The sequence below is a fragment of the Eschrichtius robustus genome, chromosome 3 (assembly GCF_028021215.1).
Source record: "Eschrichtius robustus isolate mEscRob2 chromosome 3, mEscRob2.pri, whole genome shotgun sequence".
NCBI classification, from domain to species: domain Eukaryota; kingdom Metazoa; phylum Chordata; class Mammalia; order Artiodactyla; family Eschrichtiidae; genus Eschrichtius; species Eschrichtius robustus.
This window is the reverse complement of record NC_090826.1, coordinates 634,916-653,529: the sequence shown is the minus strand read 5'-3', so window position 1 is coordinate 653,529 and position 18,614 is coordinate 634,916. Positions and strand designations below refer to the sequence as shown.

At 67.5% G+C, this 18,614-nt stretch overlaps 2 protein-coding genes across 2 annotated transcripts; one reads left to right on the top strand and one right to left on the bottom strand.

The window, feature by feature from the left end:
• Nucleotides 1–1,407: 1,407 nt before the first annotated feature.
• C1QTNF12 (C1q and TNF related 12) lies at nt 1,408–5,760 on the top strand. The gene is made up of 8 exons (XM_068537677.1): nt 1,408–1,802; nt 3,739–3,855; nt 3,936–4,047; nt 4,146–4,297; nt 4,689–4,797; nt 5,051–5,141; nt 5,347–5,425; nt 5,569–5,760. Exons 1-8 carry the CDS (start codon nt 1,635–1,637, stop codon nt 5,665–5,667), a joined length of 927 nt encoding a protein of 308 aa, XP_068393778.1. The 5' UTR covers nt 1,408–1,634; the 3' UTR covers nt 5,668–5,760.
• Nucleotides 5,761–16,295: 10,535 nt separating this feature from the next.
• On the bottom strand, nt 16,296–18,561 carry B3GALT6 (beta-1,3-galactosyltransferase 6). The gene has a single exon (XM_068537676.1). The coding sequence runs from the start codon at nt 18,559–18,561 to the stop codon at nt 17,587–17,589; it is 975 nt and encodes a 324-aa protein (XP_068393777.1). The 3' UTR covers nt 16,296–17,586.
• Between the last annotated feature and the right edge of the window lie 53 nt (nt 18,562–18,614).

Below are 18,614 nucleotides of genomic sequence, written 5' to 3'. Positions count from 1 at the left end.
CGGGTCGCGGGCAGCTGACCTGAGCCTCCCCGCGGGCAGTAGGTGGCTGTGGCTGGGAGGCGTGGATGCCTCGAGCAGGCTCCCTTTGGTCCAGCGTCACTGGGGGAGCTGGGACCCACAGGACCCACGGGCTGGTGCCGGAGCCTGGCGCGGCTGCCGTGTCCACATGGCCCAGGCCAGCAGGACACAGGTGCCCAGCCTGGGAGAGGAGGGGTCCGTCTGGCAGCCCCTTGGCCGGCTCTTGGCCGCAGGTCACGTGGAGGGTCCCAGCGGGGATGGCGCAGAGGGGGCTTCTGCAGCATGACCTCCTCGAGACCCGGGCTTACCAGCCGGACACTCGATCCCCCACATTGAGTTCAGGAGTCACCGGGGCCGGCCGCTGCTGTCCTGGGAGGTGACCACCTCCACCTGAGCCAGGAGGGAGGGGCTGGGTGTCCTCGGGCAGACGCTCCTCACGTCGTCCCACCCAGCTTGTCTCTGGGGCAGCTCTGCCTGTAGCTGCCAACTGTAGATGTGGCCTGGGGCCGGGGTCTCCTTCCCCGTTGTTCCTGCTGGACGTCTGCCAGTGGGGGAGGGTCTGGAGTGTCTCCTGTGCTGCCCCCCCAGGGTAGTGAGCCGTGCCACCTTCCTCAAGGCTGGGCTGCAGGCAGCAGGTCCTTGAGGGCCAGCCACAGCTCTGACGGCCCGTAGCCCTGGGCTGCACCAGCGGAGGGGTGGCTGGCCATGGGGGTCCTGCCTTAGGCATCGAGCCTCCACCCGGGCCCCCACCGGAGCCTGTGGGTGCCACCTGGCTACAGCCGCCTTGCTGCCTGCAGCCCAGAGGTGAGGAAGGGCCCCAGCTCCCCCTGGGGACCTGCCCGCTGTCACTTGCTCTCCTCGGCTGGCTCATCTGGCTGCGCACAGCCACTGGGGGGACAGGCCTGGGGACTGCAGAGCCCAAGGGGCCTGGCTGGGTGAGGGCAGCCCCTCAGTAAGGGTGGGCCCTGTGCCCCAAGAAGAGGAGGGGGCAGAAGGGCTCTGGGGCAGCCATGTGCCACACCTTTCCTCCGAGGTCAACCAGTCTCCCCTGCTGGCCCCGCTCACCCCAGGTCACCTAGGCTGGGATAGGCTGGGAGCCCGGTGGGTCGGCTGTCCTGCTTCCAGACCCTGCCCTTCCCGGGAGCGGGGCCAGAGGGATCAGGGTCCGGGAGAGGTGGTGAGGAGAGGGGTCATAGGAAGCGGCTGAGGGGCTGTGATGGAGTGCATCCCGCCCGCAGCTTCGGGGCCCCACCCTGAAGGGGCTGGGGTGGAGGCCCAGCCTCGCCCCTCGGGCAGTAGCAGTGTGGGTTCCGCCCCCATCCACGCCCCGGGCGCCCGTGAGCCCTCCCCCTTGGAGTCCGCTAGCTCTGGGGAGGAGGGGAAGGTTTATTTGGCGGCAGCGCCGGCGGCAAGGGCACTCTGCTCACGAGGGAACCTGCGGGGACAGGGGCGCGTCCTCCCGCTTCACTTGTTAGCCCGGCTCATCCTGCGCAGACATGCACCAGTGGTGGCCGGGCAGCCCTCGGGGCTGTGCCCCCGCGCCTGGGCTCTGAGTGCCTTCGGGCGCCTGGGCTCACATCACTGAGCCGCTGCCGGCTCCGGACCCGGCAGCCAACATGCGCTGGGTCTGGGCGGCCGCCGCAGCCCTCCTCTGGCCGCAGCTCACGCTCCTCGGGGGCGTGAGGGCCCGGCGGGAGCCCAAGAGGCCACGGAAGCCCAGCCAGCACCCCGCAGCCCCGAACGCCACCACGTCCAGCAGCGAGGGGCTACTGGGCTTCCCCAAGGTATGCAGGGTCTGGGCGCACGTGGGCGCCATCCTCCCACCTGCAGGCTCTGCCCGCTGGACTCTCCAGGCCTCCCCTCCCCGTCTGGGTGGGGTGGGGCTTTGGGCAGGAGCCACAGCAGTGTGGATCGGGCCGGCCTCGAGGACCCTCTCTGGGCCTGGGGAGGGGTGGGGGCGTGGAGGGGCTTCCCGGTGGGCTACATTGAACCCTTTGAAGCCCCAGGGACCATCATGCCCTGAGCAACCTGCTGCCATTCGGTGTGACTGCAAATTGGGGAGGTGCTTCGGGCAGCCAGTTAAGAGCCCCTGCTGCAACCCGGGTGCCCCAACTCCCGCCGCCGGTGAGGCCAAGGCTAGCCCTTGCCTGACCCGCTGCTGGGCAGCCAGCACCCCCTACGGCCTCTGGCATGGGACGTGCGCCAGGCCTGGGAGGCCCCCGGCCCAGCCTGCCCCCGGCCCTCTGAGAGGAGTTTCTTGTACCTGCCTCAGCCCTAGGGTTCCACCCTCTTGGGCTGGGGCTCCCCGAGGGGATCTTACAGCTGACCCCAGCAGCGCAGGCCTGGTGGCCGCTGGAGTGAAGCGGCAGTTGCTGGGCCAGGCCCCCTGCCAGCCCTCGAGCCTTTGATCCCGGCCTCCCGCCTCCCGAGGGCGTCTCCGTGGCGGCCATCCCGGCTGCTCTCGGCCCACGCGGCCCCATTGGAGCCGGAGGCGCTGTTTTCCAGCTGGGTAGGCTGAGGAGAGTGAGTCCTCCTCGGGCCCTGCTGCCAGGGGAGTGGGCTGCCAGCAGGCTCTGGGGCAGGCACGCAAGCTCTTGAGCCAGGCTCCTGGGGGAGGGGTCCTTGGGGACAGTTCCTGCCCTGCCCGGCCTGCCCCTCCAGAGCCAAGGCAGGGCAGTCTGGGGGCAGATAAGGGGGTGTCCCTGGCCATGCCACCCCTGCCACAAGACGGCCCTCCCCAGGCGTCAGGAGCCCTGCTCTTCCTGCTGGGGCTGGGCTCCTCCCCCACCGGCCCCCCCCCCCCCCCCCGCCGGGTCCTCCAACATGGCTTGGGTCTGTGGCGGCCAGAGGAACAGGCGGATAGCAGAAGTGAGGACCTGGAACGTTCGGAAGTTCCTGGCTCCTCTCCCTTCCCTGGCGGGCCCCTCCCAGCTCCCCAGGGTAAAGGCCTGCCCTGGGAGCCTGGGCCTTCGTCGTGTTTGGCGCTGGGGGCTGACCGCTGGCCTGGACCTTGGCCAGGACCCCTCTTCTTGCCTGCCTGGACGGCTCGCCGGGAGTAGCCAGGGCTCCACTGGCCTCGTGGCAGTGGCTCTCTCCTGCCAGACCAGAGTCTGCTGCGCTCCTGGCCACTTCAGGGACCTCTGTGTGAGGCTGGCACACAGACCCGGACGCAGAGAGGGACCAAGCCCCCGGCACACGCCCCTCCCCTGGCACGCTGTCTCGTTCTCTGACCTTGGGGCTGGGCGTGCCCCTGCCTCTCCCGCGGCCCTGCTGCAGAAACTGGGCGTAGGAGGGGGGCTTGCAGGGTCCGATCCTGGGCTGCCAGCTGGCACACCCGATGCCCAGCACAGAGCGGGACCTTGCCCACTGCCCCCAGCCTCACAGGGCTCTGGAGAACTCACTCCTGCCCACCACTGCCTGCCTGAGCCGGGGCTGGGCCCCTGTCAGGACACGTGGGGCCCGGCCCCGTGTGCACACGGGTGTGCCCATCTGCTTGGGAGCAGCAGGAGGGGGCCACGGTTGCGGCAACACAGCAGCAGACCCGAGGCTCCTGGACGTCGGGCCCTGGCCTGAGTCCCGGGGGTGGCCTGCGGTGCCCCGTTGCCATCTTCCTTGTGTCTGCCCAGGGCCCCACAGTTCCCTGTTCTCCCCCGGGGGCAGTGGGGCAGGGCCCAGCGGGGCCGGTGGTCAGCACTCTAGCCCTGTCCTCTGACCCTTCAGCTGCCTGAGGCCTCAGGGCCTGAAATCACAGATGCCCACATGACATGGCTGAACTTTGTCCGGCGCCCCAATGACGGGGCCTCAAAGAAACGGTGCCGAGGCCAGGACAAGAAGTCGGTGAGCCCCGGGGTCTAAGCGCAGGATGGGGATGGCTGTGGGTCCCACCACGATCCTCATTTTCTCCTGCTTCCCCCCAGCGAGGCCTCTCTGGCCCCCCAGGGCCTCCCGGGCCCCCCGGCCCCCCAGGACCCCCCGGTGCGGAAGTCACCCAGGAAGCTGTGCTTCGGGAGTTTCAGGGGATGCTGAAGGGTAGGCCCCCCTCCGCCCACTCTTCTCGCGAGGCTCAGGAGGTCACCCTGGGGGTACCCCAAGCTGAGCCGAGCCGCCCCTCCACCCCGTCCCCGCAGAGGCTACCAAGCGTCGGTCCTCGGCGCTGCTGGGCCCCCTGCTGCCCGAGGAGACGGAGAGGTGGCTGGTGTCCGAGGCCTTCCACTGTCGGCTGAAGGGCCCGGTGCTGGTGGAGAAGAGGACGCTGGTGGAGCTGCAGGGCTTCCAGGCCGTGAGCGGGCGTGGGGGGCGGCCTGGGGGCATCCACTGCGGGCGCTCAGGCCCCAGCACGCCAGCTGGGGGGCAGCACGCTGGGCGGGCCCCACAGGCGAGCAGGCCCACAGCTACCGCCGGGCGACCCTGGACCCGCACACGCCCCGCCGAGGCTCGGGGAGGGGTCCGAGGTGGCCAGGGACAGGCACACCCTCCCCTGTGGAGGTTCTTGGGGCCCCGATCTGTGCCCAGAGGCCTGGGTGGGTGCAGACGCACGGGTCACCCCTCTGTCCTGCCCACCTGGGGCCTCTTTGGGTTGGGGGCTGTTGGTCTCAGGCGCCTCCCCCAGGCTGGGTGTGGGAGGTGAGGGTCCAGAGCCTGTAGCCTGCGTCCCCCTGCTGTCCCTTCAGCCCGCCGCCCAGGGCGCCTTCCTACGGGGGTCTGGCCTGAGCCTGCCCTCCGGTCGGTTCACGGCCCCGGTGACCGCCATCTTCCAATTCTTCGCCAGCCTGCACGTGGGTGAGCGGGGCCAGGCCAGGGTGCATGTTGGGGGGGGTGGGGGCTGGCCTTCCGGGTGGCCCCCGACGTTACAGGCCCCAGGCCCGGGTCCCATTGCAGAGGCACCTCCTGCTCCCACCCTGACTCCCCTGGGGGCTGGATGGGTCCTCACGCCCACCCTCCCCAACCCGCAGTGTGCCCCGAAGCCCCCCAGCCCCTGCCCCCCCTGCTCCGTCCTCCCTGAAGGCGCTGCAGACCTGGCCTGTCTCCGCAGACCCCAGGGAGCTGCAGGGCAGGGCCCGGCTGAGGGCCCGGGACACAGTGCGTGTGCTGGTCTGCATCGAGTCCCTGTGCCATCGCCACACGTGAGTGCGCCCTCCTGGGGGTCGTGGGGGCGTCCTGAGGGGCACAGGGGCCATCTTGCCCACACAAGGGGGCTGCCTTGAACACAGAGGACCGCGGTGAGCACCGGGGCGGGAGCACGCGAGTCTCTGGGCACCGGCGGCGGGGGGGCGCCCAGGGGCCCACCCCACGGCCACTGTGCCCTCACCCCTGCGGCCCCGCGTCCAGGTCCCTGGAGGCCATCTCCAGCCTGGAGAGCGGCGGCAGGGTCTTCACGGTGCACGTGCAGGGGCTGCTGCAGCTGCAGGTGAGGCCGGGGGCCGGTGGGGCAGCGGGGGGCGGGGGGCAGTCCTGGGCCTCCAGGCTTCGGCCCGGGCACTGCGTGGGCTGGTGCCGCCTGGCCGGCAGCCGGGCCCTGTGGGTGGTGACGTCCACGGTGGGTGTCTGCAGGCGGGACAGTACACCTCCGTCTTCGTGGACAACGGCTCCGGCGCGGCCCTCACCGTCCAGAGCGGCTCCAGCTTCTCCGGCCTGCTCCTGGGCACGTGAGGGGCCGACGGGCCGCGGGGGAGATGCCGCCACCCTCACCCCGCTGCCCTCTGGTGAACCTGGGGTCACAGCAATAAAGAGCCCCCAGCCCTTCCTGTCGCCTGGTCGCTGCGGCGTTGTAGGGGCAGGGGTGGGGGAGGGCGGGGCCAGAAGCAGCCGTGGAACGGCCTCAGGACACCCATGGGTGCAGGCGCGGGCTTGGCCCTGGAGGTGGAGCTTCCGGCCGAGCACCCTGGCAGCCGGGGCGTGTCCCCCACGGCCCCTGTGCCTGCCGGGGGCCACCTCTACCTTGAGGACAAGGACAGGTGTCTGTTCAGGCCGCCACTTGGCCCGCCCAGGGCCGGTCCAGCCTCAGAGGGCAGCAGCCCGTGGGCACTCACAGGGCCTGGGAGGCCTCGAGGCTGGTGAGTGGCACAGTGCGTGGTGGGGAGCAGACAGGTGTGCTGGCCACCAGCCTCATACCCTCCAGACGCGGACGGTGTCCCCGCGGCCCGGGCGTCCTCATTCCCCCAGGGACCTTACTTCTCGCCACCTTCTCCTTGGCGGCTGCCCACCCCCACCCCCCGGCGACAGGGTCAGAGCGGCCTGGACAGGGGGCTGAGGCCCTGCCTGTGGGTCCTGTGGATTCGGCCCCTGCCCGCACCACTCAAACTCAGACGGAAGAATGTAAATTGGTCGGTCGTGGACGTCCGGGTCTCTGCAGAGCTGCTAAGATACCATCGCTGGTTGGCACCTGGGCCCTGGGTGGGCGGCCGCACCTGGCCCCTCCGCCCATGACTGGGGCTTGGGGGTGGGGGATCAGCTCCGCCGCAGGGGGGCCCGGAGAGCCGTCTCCAAGGCTGAGCAGGGAAGGGCAGGGGCTCGGGCGTCCATCTGCCAGCTCGGGTTGGCGTGGGGAGTGGGGCGGGTTATCACCCGCTCCCCCAGACCCTCCCTGCAGCCCGCTGGGTAATGAGGCAGGAAAGCTCTGGTGCCGGCAGGGCGCCAGTCCATGCAGCGGCGGGCTTGGCCACTGACCCGTCCCCACCTCTCTCCCTGGTCCCCCTGGGTGGCATCAGGGGCCCCGGGTCTGGGGGCGGTTCTCGGCTTCATGGCGCCGCCGGCCTGGTCTGAGAGGGATGTTCCCGCCGCCTGCAAGGGGGAGGCGTGAGTGGCGCGCTGGGGTCTCTGTTGGGAGGTCGGGGGAGGCTGCAGGCCGCCCCGCCCCCCACCCCCCCCATCACCGAGGTCCTGTGTGGGCCGTGGAGCCCAGGCCTCCTGGGACTGCTGTATGGAGCCCAGCTTGGCTGCAGGCACCACTCTGTGTTCCCACCCGTGTACGGGGCTCACTGAGGCTGTGAGTGGTGGGACCAGATCCCCCCCACCCCCGGGGCTCTCCTGACTGTCCTTCAACACCGGCCGGTCCCCCCACCCCGCCCGGCCCGGGAGGGGGCAGGGCTCACCTCCTCACCCAGACCTGCCGAGGGGCTGTGATGACAGAGGTCGGGGCCAGGCCCTGCTGGGCGACAGACGGGAGACAGGAGATGAGGAGAAGAGAGACGGAGAGGACGGACAAGCCGGCCGCCCGGGGCTTCTGCGGGCAGGTGGCCAGGGCCGGAGGGCCCGCGCCCGGCGCCCGACTCCACCGCCTCCCGGTCTGTCTCTTCGTCCTCCCGGTCTCTGCCCCTAATGGGAGGTCATTAACCACTTAGCTCTAATTCCCTTGGAATGTGCTGTCTCCAGCTGGGCCCCGGCGCTGGGAGAGCAGAAGCAAAGAAGTGGGGGGCTGGGGTGGGCGGCAGTGGCTGCTATCGGCGGGCCCAGGGGCATGAGCTGAGGTGGCCCTCAAAGACGCAGGCTGTCCTCCCAGTGCGGACAAGGGGCCAGTGTGGGGTGAAGCCCCCAAAGGCCCCGCCCTGGACCCAGCGGCATCATTTTCTCTCAGCCCTGTCATCTCCTGGAGCCGGATCCAAACTGGGGTGTTTGTTAAGCTCCCTGGGCCCTGGGCCCTTACAGTCACACCCAGCCAGTCGGAGCAGGGGCTCCTGGGTTGGGTTGTAGGAGCTCTTGCCCCTCAGGCTCACTGGGGGTTCCGGGTTGGGGGCCTGGGGACGGGGCTCTTTTCCCTGTCCTGGACTCTGGTTCTGGAGCTGGGCTTTGGGGTGGCCAGCAGAGCGCTGGGCGGCCTCAGCTTGAGCCCTGACCCCGAGCCCTGCTCTGAAGCAGCTGTAGGTGCTGGGCTGACCCCGTTGGCCCCTCTAGGCTCCCTTCCCAGAACCTGTGGCTGACCCTTCTGCCTGCAGCCGGGCCTGGGGACTTGCTGTGCTGGGGGCTCCCGGGAGGGACGGCGCTTCCTCCTGGGAGCACTCCAGCCCTGGCTTCCCAAGCCCTGGTCCCCGGCCGCAGCCGGGCTGCTCCTGACCGCCCCACCTGGCGCTGAGGCTGAGGCGGCCCTGGGGTGCCGGGGGCACGTGTGTCCAGGTTGGGCACCCTCGGCCTGCTGTCCAGTTTCCGTGCAGACAAGAATGTGGGTCTCTGGCTCAGGGCAGTTCGAAGTTCTCTCAGGTCCGGGAGCAGCTGCCGGCTCCCCTCCCTCCCCCCCGCTCCGCCCCGCAGGAGCTGGCTGGGGCAGGGGTGGCCCCTGGTCCCCTCTGAGGGCTGCGGATGGGACAGGGTCGGGGTGAGGCCAGCAGGACAGGCTGCCCACCTGGCCTGGGCTGGGGCTCCGGGGAGGGTGAGGTCCTCAGGGTGCGGCCAGGACACGCCGGCCCTCTGCAGCCTTTTGTGGCCGTCTGTGGCCAGTGCCCAGCTTTGGGTGTGACTTCGTCCCCTCAGGTTGGGCCTGGGCTGGGCGCAGGGATCTGCTCCAAGGGCCCCTTGGGCTGCCTCTCCCCACCGGGGCCCCGTCCTTAGCCAGCCCAGACCTTCTGACTCCTGTGGCCTGGGCCAAGGACCCAAAACGGCCCGAGGGTGTGTGGGTGTGGGGAGCGCAGGGGGCCCACTGGGACCTGGGTGGACGTGTCCTCGGTGTGGCTGTGCGCCTCTCCCTGGGTCTGCGTGTACCTGGGCCCGCCGTGCTGACCCCGCATGTCCCGGTGGTGGCTGCGCTGGTGACTCTGGGAGCTCCGCCCTGACCTGTGGTCCAAGCGGAGCTCCCCGTGGTCCCTGGTGTCTGGGTGACGCGTGTGGGGGTCTCTGTGTGTCCTCTCTCTCCGCCCTGCGGCCTACCTGGGCTTTCTCGGCAGAGCTGAATCACCAGGACCCTCGGGAGCGAATACAGAGCAGGTGTCCAGGCCTCGGTGGCTGGAGGCCCTGGCTGGCTGGTCCCTGAGCTCAGGAACAGCCACGGTCAGGGTCCTTGGCACTGGGGAGACCCGCTGGCATTGGTCCAGCTGGGGAGGCCATCGTGCTGGACAGTTGGGCTGGTGGCCGCACAGCCATGGACGCTGGGTGGGGAAGGGCCACTGCCCAGGGCCTGGAGCTGGACTCACCGGGACGGCTGGGGACTCTGGGTGATGGGGGAGGGGAGAGGGGCTCCCGGCCCCTGTCCTGGGGCAGAAGCTCCTTGCGGGCAGCAGGGAGCCTTATCTCATCCGAGGCCTCCAGCCTGCACTCAGCGCTCTGACCTGGGACCTGGCTGCACCCGGGGGGCCCTCGCTCCCTGACTGGGCTCGGCCAGCGTGCCCTCTGGGCTCCGTGTTCAGGCCACTCCAAGCCCTGCATGACCTCATGGCCCTGACCCAGGTCATCAAGGTGCTGGGTCTCCGGCCCAGGGTGCCTGAGCTCACCCAGGAGCTGACGCCTCCAGCAGCCTGGGGCCTCCCCTGGCCCAGCCCTGGAGCTGGGTGGACACAGGCTGGGGAGCCCGCCTGGGTATTGGCAACTCCCACACCTGTGCCTGTGCGTGCCGCCATCAGCGCGCCTGCCCCTCGGTGCGTCCGCCGGCGTGTCTTGTGGTGCACGCGGGCCGGCCTGGCGGGGGCTGGGGCGTGGGGACCAAGGGCCTTTATTCGGGAGGATTTGGGTGCAGCCCTGCTGTGGGGCCGTGACTCATGGGCTCCTCTGGTGCGATGACGTTGGTGTTGCAACAGCTGGCGTCACACGCACACCTGGGGCAGTGGGGCAGTGGCCAGGCCAGGAGAGATGGCCACCTGTGCCCGCAGCCCCTCTGGGCGGCTGGTGGGACCCGGGCGTGTGAGAACAGGACTGAACAGGAAGGGGCGTCACGGGCAGAGCTCCGCCTCTGAAGCGAAGTGTCTCCAGAAGCAGCCCCTGCTGCTGCCCCGCGGCCCTGCCGCCCGCACCAGGCCCCGCAGCGGGATCGGCCTGGCCTTCACTGTGGAGGCTGCCCGCTCTCGCCTCTGGGGCCGGAGGCGCAGGCGGGGGTCCGTCTGGGAACACAGTCAGAGGGCCGGACACGGTGACCCGGCGCTGCTGGCCGGGCTCGAGCCTGGCTCTGGCCATCTGCCCGGCACTCTGCGCGGGACCGGGCGGGCGGCTGTAGCCGGGGGTGCCGGGCCCCCTCGTGGGCTGGGCTGCCGAGACCCTCAGACGCCACCAGAGGGAGGGGCCGGGGCTGGGGTTTCTTCTTCTCGGGTCACCGGGCCGGGTCAGGCCCTGGGTTAGTGGGAAGTGGGAGCTGGACGAGGGCCCTCCCTGGGCGCCTGTCCCGCCGGCAGGGCCGTGGAGGTTCGGTGTTTAGAGGACAGAGTCAACCGCTGTCTGGTCCCCACGGCCACCCTGGCTCCTGGCTCCTCCCCAGCCCTGAGCGCCACCCAGCGCCGTGGCCAGCTGAGCCCTGCCCGGTGGACCCTGCAGGCCGGCCAGCAGGCATGACCCCGGGGCCAGCGGCAATGGGGCACCAGCTGTGAGCCCAGGGCATCGTGTGGTGGGAGGGTCCCTGATGTCCTGCCGAGTGGCCAGGTCAGAGACTGCCCCCTGCTAACACCCCTGTCCCCACTGCCCAGGCCTCCTAAGCTCCAGGGTCCAGCTGCCCACCTGGCCACCAGAGCCCCCTTCCCAGGGCGGGGGGTGTGCTCTCGGGTAGCTGCCATCTCTAGGCTCCAGTGGAGACCCCTCTGTAGAGACCCGTGACCCTACCACCTCCTGGGTCCCCCCAGGCCCCCGCTTCCGTCTCCTGGGCAGACCTCATCAGTCGGGTGGCGTTGGCTGGACCCGGGGTGCCTGCCGGTGCTTGGGCCGGGGGCGGACCTCTGCCCGGTCTTCTGACCCGGCCAACTGAGGCTGACGTCCAGAGTGGGGTCTGGCCCTGCCCCAGCGCCACGGGAACTGCTCACCTTTCCTGACGTCACTCATTCCTCGCGTCCTGTTCCGGGGCTCCAGGAGCCGGGAGGGGTATCACTGGGGACTCGGCCGTTGGCCACTGGCCTCCGCTGTGACTCCCACCAGACCCGGGCCCCGGGCAGAGCCGGTGCTGCAGCCACGGGCTGCGGGACATCCACAAGGTCACACTGAGGGTCTTGCTGGTCACTGTGGCCCGAGCAGAGGACTGAGGCTGGCCGTCTTCCACTCCCCTCCTGCTCTCTTCTCATCACCCATCCAGGGCCCCACGGCAAGGGAGGCTCAGGGTCCTTGGGGAGGAAGGGTGGGATGGGTTCCCGGGACCCCCAGCCGAGGAGGGACCCTGGGGACGCGTGGGGCGGCCGGTTGCCGTTTGCTCTGGGAGATCCCTGAAGTGGTCAGCACCGTCGGAGGGGTCGCCTGGCCGCAGTGTGGCCGTGGTGGGCAGTGCTGCCTCTGTGTGAGGCCGTGAGGTCTGAAGAGGGGGCGCTGGGGAGGGGTGGGGAGCCAGTAGCACCATCCACAGATGGGGTGGGGTCAGAGGAGGGGGTTGGGGGCCAGTGGGGGAGGGGGTGGGGGGAGAGGGAGGAGCTGGGGGGGCAGAACCGAGGTGGGGGGCCAGGGGGGCCCAGGCTGGCCGTGGTGGGCGCCCACAGAGGCCAGGTGATGGGTGAGAGGTCTTCTTCCAGCTCCCAGGGCTGTGGGGACGGTGACCGCAGGGGCGACCCAGGCCTGGGGGCCTGGGCAGGTGGGCGGGGCGGCCTTTCACCACCTCCCTGGACTCATGGTGGCAGAGAGATGTCGGCTCAGCCCAGAGCGTGTTTATAAGGAGGAAAAACAGCCCACACCCTTCATCAAGCCCCTGGAACCAGAGCGCAAGCACCAAGGAACAGCTGGATGTGACCTTGACCTTGGGGTTCTCTGAAGTTGCTCTGGAGGGGGGCCCCGCTGGGGGCCGGGCAGCTGGCCTGCTTTAGGCCTGTCTGCAGCAGCTGCTGTGGGCTCCGTGGGGCCCTGGATGGCAAGGGTCAGTGGTCTCACGATGTGGACAGGGTGCCTGGGGCAGGGGGCCCGAGAAGAGGGCTGGCCGCCCCCGTGAGACCCTGCGGATACGGGGCTGAGACCCAGTCCACGGGGGCACGGGGGGCCCGATGGATGGCGGGAACGTGGGGCCAGGCAGATGAGGCACAGCCCGCGGGGATCCTGGCACGGCCGCTGAGGGCCCTGTGCCCCCAGATGGCAGGGTCTGTGCTGAGCCCTGGGAGGTGGCGGAGGCTGGGCTCAGCCAGTGGCTGAGGGCTCTGGGATGCCCCGGCAGGCACCCGCCCAGCGCCCAGAGTTGGGAGGACTGGGCAGGTGGCGTCGGAGCTGTGCTTGTCCACAGGGAAATGGCGTCTCCCACAGTCTGGGGCCTGTGGCTGAAATCCAGGGCTCAGCAGACTCTGCGACTCTGGGTGGAACCCCTGCCGGCCTCCTCTGGGCCTCTGCTGGAGCCAGCCGCCGGGGCACTTCTGGGCTGGCAGCTGCGTCGCTCCGGACTCTGCCCGTCGGCACAGGGCCTTCTCCTCCCTGGGTCTCTGCTTCCTCTTCCTACGAGGACACAGTCATACTACAGTAGGGCTGCACCTGCTGTCCTCACCTTAGTTACACCTGCAAAGACCCTACTTCCCCATCAGGCCACACTTGCAGGTCCTGGGGGCTGGGACCTGACACGTCTTCTGGGGGACACAGCACAGCCTGTAGCCGGCCCCTGAGAACCTTGACCACAGCTAAATATGGGCCCCCCCCAGGCAGGTGAGTGGACGGAGAAGGTCTGAGGGGATGGGGACACGTCCTAGGAGGACCCACACGCAGCAGCACTCCGTATCCTGAGGCAGCCGCCCAGGCGCATCCAGAGGACCCGGGGCTGGCTGAGCACGAGCCATGGCTTCCGGGCGCCCAGCAGCGCCAGCTCTGCCTCCCGGGAGGCGTCTTCCGAGCCGTTGGGCCCAGCAGGCGGCAGGCAAGGGGCTCCTGTTTCCCGGGTCAGTCTCACTCCTGGGGCAGCACAGACCCTGGGCCAGCCAGGTACACAGGTGAAGGCCGGGGAAGGCGCGAGGCCAGGGGGAGTGGTTGGTGGGTGACCTGGACGGGCCTCCCCGAGGACGAGGAAGGGATGTTGGAGTGAGCGAGGGCTGGCGGAGGCTCAGGGCAGGAGTGAGCCTGGCGTGGAGGGCAGAGGAGACTGCAGCCCGGAGCCCAGGAGAGTAGCCTGAGTGTGGGGAGGTGACGGGGGGACAGGCAGCAGGGCCAAGCACAGCCCACGACGTGGTGGCTCAGGCTGCGGGGCAGCGGCTGTAGGTCCCCCGCTGCCCTGCTGGCTTCTATCTATTATCTATTTATTTTACTTTTTGGCTGTGCCGCATGGCTTGTGGGATCCTACTTCCCTGACCGGGGATTGAACCCGTGCCCCCTGCAGTGGAACTGCAGAGTCTTAACCGCTGGACCACCAGGGAAGTCCCGTTGCTGGCTCCTCCTGCTCCAACTGCCAGGCTGGGCTTCTCTGGGGTTCCCTGCAGGCCCCCAGCAGCCCCACTGCTCAGTGGCTGGTTTGGAGGTGGTGAAGTGGGGCCAGCATCTTGGGGGCTCCCGCATCGCCCCTTCCCCATGTCTCCCTCCCAGATCCAGCAAGTGGCTTTGGGCACAGACCCCCCAGGGTTACGGCTCTTCAAACACCAGGGGTCTTTGAATCTGAATGTTTCTATTTTTATCATGTGCACAGGAGGCTGGGGGACATTCCCAAGGCCAGAACTTACTGGCTAAACCTGGTATATACAGCGACACTGGGGGGTGGGCAGGGAAGGGAGGCCGCCGCCACCCCTTGGGATGAGTCAGGGGCTGGCTGAGCGCATAGGGACAAGGGGCCGGCTGGGCGGCTGGCTCTTCCCAGCTGCAAGTTGCACGCCAGCCTGCCCTGCAGGGCCCGGAGGCCGGGAAAGCCCCAGCACCGAGGGCAGGCGCACCTCTGGGCTCACTTGAGGGGAGCCTCGGCCCCTTTCTGTCCTCGGGTCTCTTCCGGCAGCCGTGTGTCCTGGGTGAGCCCCTGGCCTCCACCGCATCACTGGTCCTGCTAACTCAGCCACAGCAGGTGGACCCAGGATTGGGGGGGGTCTGGAGAAGGCCCACCTGTGGCCGTGTGGTGACCCCAGCAGTGCGGTGCCACAGACCAGCCCCCATGCCTGGGCCATCCTGGCAGGCACCGTGTCCTCTAGGTTCTTGGGTCCCACGTTTCTCTATTTTATTAATTAGTGATATCGTGTCGTATTTTTAAATTAAACTTTGAGTTTTGGGTCCCCATGGGCTGTTCACCACTTGAGGTGCCCTGTCCCCTAAATTCCCCCAGAAAAGCCAGTTTGGTGGTCTGAATTCCCATCTCCTAAGGACCTATTGCCTCCTGAACCTGGGACGGCCTGGGCTCGGCCCCTGGTCCACAGGGCACCCATGCCCAGACGGCGTGGACTTCATGGCAAGTGCCTTGGCGGGTGGGAGGTGCAGACCAGGAGGGCTGCCTGGGAGGGGACGCCGTGGCCGGTCCACATGCAGGGGATGGTGCCAGCAGGCAGGGAGGGTGAGGGCTTGGCCCCCCGGCCAGGAGAACCTGCCAGGCCGGACAGGGCAGGAGCAGAGACAGAGGCTGGAGGAGGGCCGCCTCCTCCAGGCCGGTGGCAGGCTGGGCTCCGTGACGCCCACGTGTGGCCCGTGCACGGGCTCCAGGACCACAGATGGGGTGGCTGTGGGTCCCTCTAGGAAGGGATCCTGGCCTTCAGCTCCAACATGCTGGCCTCTCATCAACCACAGTGTGGACAGGCACCATCGGCCCAGGGTGTGTGTGTTGTTCCAAAATTTCATGTTTCAGGTTGAACAGTATGAAATTTCCACTTTTGTAGGTCAAAACTGGTTGCATATTGGCACTTTCACATGGTTCAACTAAATGCCAAAGCTCACAAGTAATCCACCCCCAAGACAGGTGCCTGGAATTTTAGATTTTTTACCAGGGGGTCTTGGACGTTGGTGCCGGGCAGGGATCTGAGGATCCAGCGGCTCTGCCCTGGCCATGTAGCCTCTGCAGGTCCTCCCATCACTCGAGGCACCTTATCCCGTTCTGAGAAACGGACATGTGTGCCCACCAATTCCTCTGATAATCCCGGGGTTCAGACGAGACATCCCAAGACCATCATCCCAGACGGTCAGCAGGAACTGGGTCCTGCCGTGGCCAGCATCCCTCAGCACTCACCCAGTGGAGGGCAGGGCCCCATCCTGCTCACCCTGGTGTCCCCAAACCTTCAGCCACGCAGTCAGTCCTGGCGCAAGGCTCACACCTCATAATCAGAGCCGGGTCAGAGGTTGGGGCCTCTGCTGTCCAGCCTCTGCCTTCTCAAGGCAGAAGAATCGTGGTCAGGTCACCAACCACAAGACCGCCCCCTTCTTTCTGGCCTGAGACCCAGAGTTTTTATTTATTTATTTATGTATTTATTTTTGGCCACCTTGGGTCTTCGTTGCTGCGCGCGGGCTTTTTCCTAGTTGCAGTGAGCGGGGGCTACTCTTCGTTGCAGTGCGCGGGCTTCTCATTGCGGTGGCTTCTCTTGCTGTGGAGCACGGCCTCTAGGCACGCGGGCTCAGTAGTTGTGGCACGCAGTCTCAGTACTGTGGCTCGCGGGCTATAGAGCGCAGGCTCAGTTGTTGTGGCATGCACAGGCTTAGCTGCTGCGTGGCATGTGGGATCTTCCCGGACCAGGGTTCGAACCCATGTCCTCTGCATTGCTAGGAGGATTCTTAACCACTGCGCCACCAGGGAAGCCCTTGAGACCCAGAGTTCTTGCTATTCTTCTACCTTTAGACAAAAATAACCACACCTGTCACTATGGACTGACTGTGCCCCCCAAATCAGATGGAGGCCCCAATGCCCTGGTGCAGTGGCGTCTGGATCAGGGTGAGGGGGCCCATGAGGGGATTAATGCCCTAAGAAGGGACTGCAGAGAGCTCACCCCGGCTCCCCCACCACAGCACGGCAGGAAGGTGGCCCTCTGCACACCAGAACGAGGGCCTTGACAGAACCCGACCACGCCGGCACCCCGATCGCAGGCCCCCAGCCTCCAGAAGCCACAGGAGAGAGCCGTCTGATGTGTAAGCCATCTGGGCCAAGATACCGCTCCTAAAATCCACAGCCTGAGAGGGCTCGGGAATGGCAGTAAACAGGCGAGTCAAAGACTTGTGCCCTCCTGTTCCTCGTGCCCCAGAGCCTGGGCTGCGGGCAGGTGGCAGCACAGCCCAGACCCAGACAGAATATGCACAGAGTTCTCACACCCCCAGCCTGAGAAGGGCTCCCCGTTTCCCAGGAGCCACTTTATTTAACTTCTGCAATGACCACAGTGCTCACTTTTCACATTTAACGGGAAAAGAGGAAGCCCCAACCTTCTGGGGATGTGCAAGGGAGACACGAACTGCTGTGTCCCCAAGGGGACATGCCACAGCAAGGCTGTCTCAAGACAGATTTTGGGAAACCTCGTCAATGCTTCCAGAAACACTTGCCCTGTGCGGCCGAGAGGAAGCCTTAAAGAAAAGTGTTTTTAGAGAGAGACAGTGGGGTCACTTTCCGTGTAAACAGAAGAGAGGTGGATGAGTTCTTCCATGTTTCAACTCTTAAGCAGCAATGGATCTACAATTCAAGTTGGAAAAACAGATTAACCCACAAATTCCAAGTTCTCGTAGAAAAGTCCTTAAGCTCTTAAATACCAAAATATATGAAACCCCCCCACTCTCAACTCAAACGCTTATCTTCGCAAATTCACAAAATTTATAAATAAATAGCAGGCAAGCTCTGATTTACACATACCACGAATTCACTCCAGACAAACACACAGACCAAAATACCATGAAAGCTGACTCACATAAAACGAACTTAAATCCTAGACGTACATGTGACAAGCGATACCAGCAGGAGACGCAAGAGGTGACCTAACCGCATAAAGCAACAGTAACTTCTATAAAAGCTGTTGGGTTGCATCTCATGGCCAGTCTCCAAGTGCCAGGGCCCAGTTAACAGCGGTCACAGCCCTCAGCAGGTGCAGGTGTATGGTCAATACAGTGGAGGCAGGACACGACATTGTCCCCAGCCCTGAGGGGTGTGGCATTTTTCTTTGGGGTCATGTCCTGCAAGTCCTGTCAGCTCCATCCTCTGGCTCCTTGGCGCCGGCCTGGGAGAGGACACTGAGTGGTCAGGCCCCGCGGGGCTGCCTGCTGACTCGCCCACGTCCAGGCAAAATGCTGAAATCCAGGAACAGGACATTTCTGTCTGACAGGATGCTGGCCCCAGACGCAGAACAAGATGCTCTCGGATAGGCTGTCAGGTATGGGCGCTTAGCGGAGCCGGGTCTTAGGAGTTGTCCACTGCTGCCTGGCATCTGGCCCGTGGTCACCAGGGAAATTGGGTCCTCTCGAGGGCCGGCCTCATGCTGACGACCAGCCAGAAGCTGTCAGCTTCACCAGTGGAAGGCCGGCGGGCGGCCCCCAGTGACTCGGTCCGGCCTCCACGCACCGCCACGCGCAGCAGAATGGCTGAGCAGCGTCGGGAGCCGGGCGTCCCGGCCCTGCTCGGGGCGGTCAAGGGATGCCCTCCTTCCGCTGGCAGCACTGCGAGGGTGGCGCCGACCAGTCGTAGACGTAGGACAGGCGCAGCTGCACCTCCCGCTTGCACAGGCGGCCCTCGCGTGCCAGCGTCCGGTGCTTCTCCAGCATGTCCTCCAGGCTCTGCTTGTGCGTCACCAGGTACTGGTTGTTGCAGCCACGGGACTTGTACTCGGTGTCGAAGCGCGGGTCGTGCTCGCGCTGCACGTCCACCGGCGCCAGCCAGGCGCCCAACGACACGTCCTCGCTGTGCCAGGCGCGCAGGTACTCGCGGCTGAGGCGCAGGTAGCGCACGAGGTCGGCCGAGAGCACGTACCCGCCGCCCAGCGCGTAGGGCAAGTAGTAGTCGCAGAGCTGCCAGGCGGCCTCGCGCCAGCGGCCCCCGGGCCGGACGCGGCCGCGGCCCGAGAAGAAGCCCCAGTAGAGGCGGCGGCGGCGCGCGGGGTCGCGGGCGCGCAGCTCGGCCACCAGCGCGTCCAGGCGCGCAAACGAGTCGTCGTCTGCCTTGAGCACGAACTCGAAGGCCACGTGCTCGTCCAGCCAGGCCAGCATGGCCAACACCTTGGCCGTGAGGTTCTCGTACGCGTCACGCAGCGCGGGCAGCAGCAGCAGGTCGCCGTGCCGTGCCTGTTCGCGCTCCAGAGCGCGCCGCTCGTCGGCGCCTAACCCGCCGGTGCCCACGGCGAAGCGCGCCCACACGTCCCCGGGGCCGCCGCGCCGCGCCGCCAGCCACGTGCTGCGAACCACGCTGCGCCGCTCGGCCGCCCGCGGCGCGCTGGCCACCAGTACTGCCAGAAAAGCGGCGGCGCGCGCGGGGCCGAAGGGCGCGGGCGCGGCGGGGTCGACGGGCGCCCTGCAGCGCGCGAGGTAGAGCAGCGCGGCGCCGCCCAGCGCCAGGGCGCTCAGGCCCAGCGCCGTTCGGTGCCGCCACGCGCGCCGCAGCAGCTTCATGGCGCGGGGAGCGCCGCGAGCCGCGCCGTCGGGTTACGTGAACCCGCGTACGC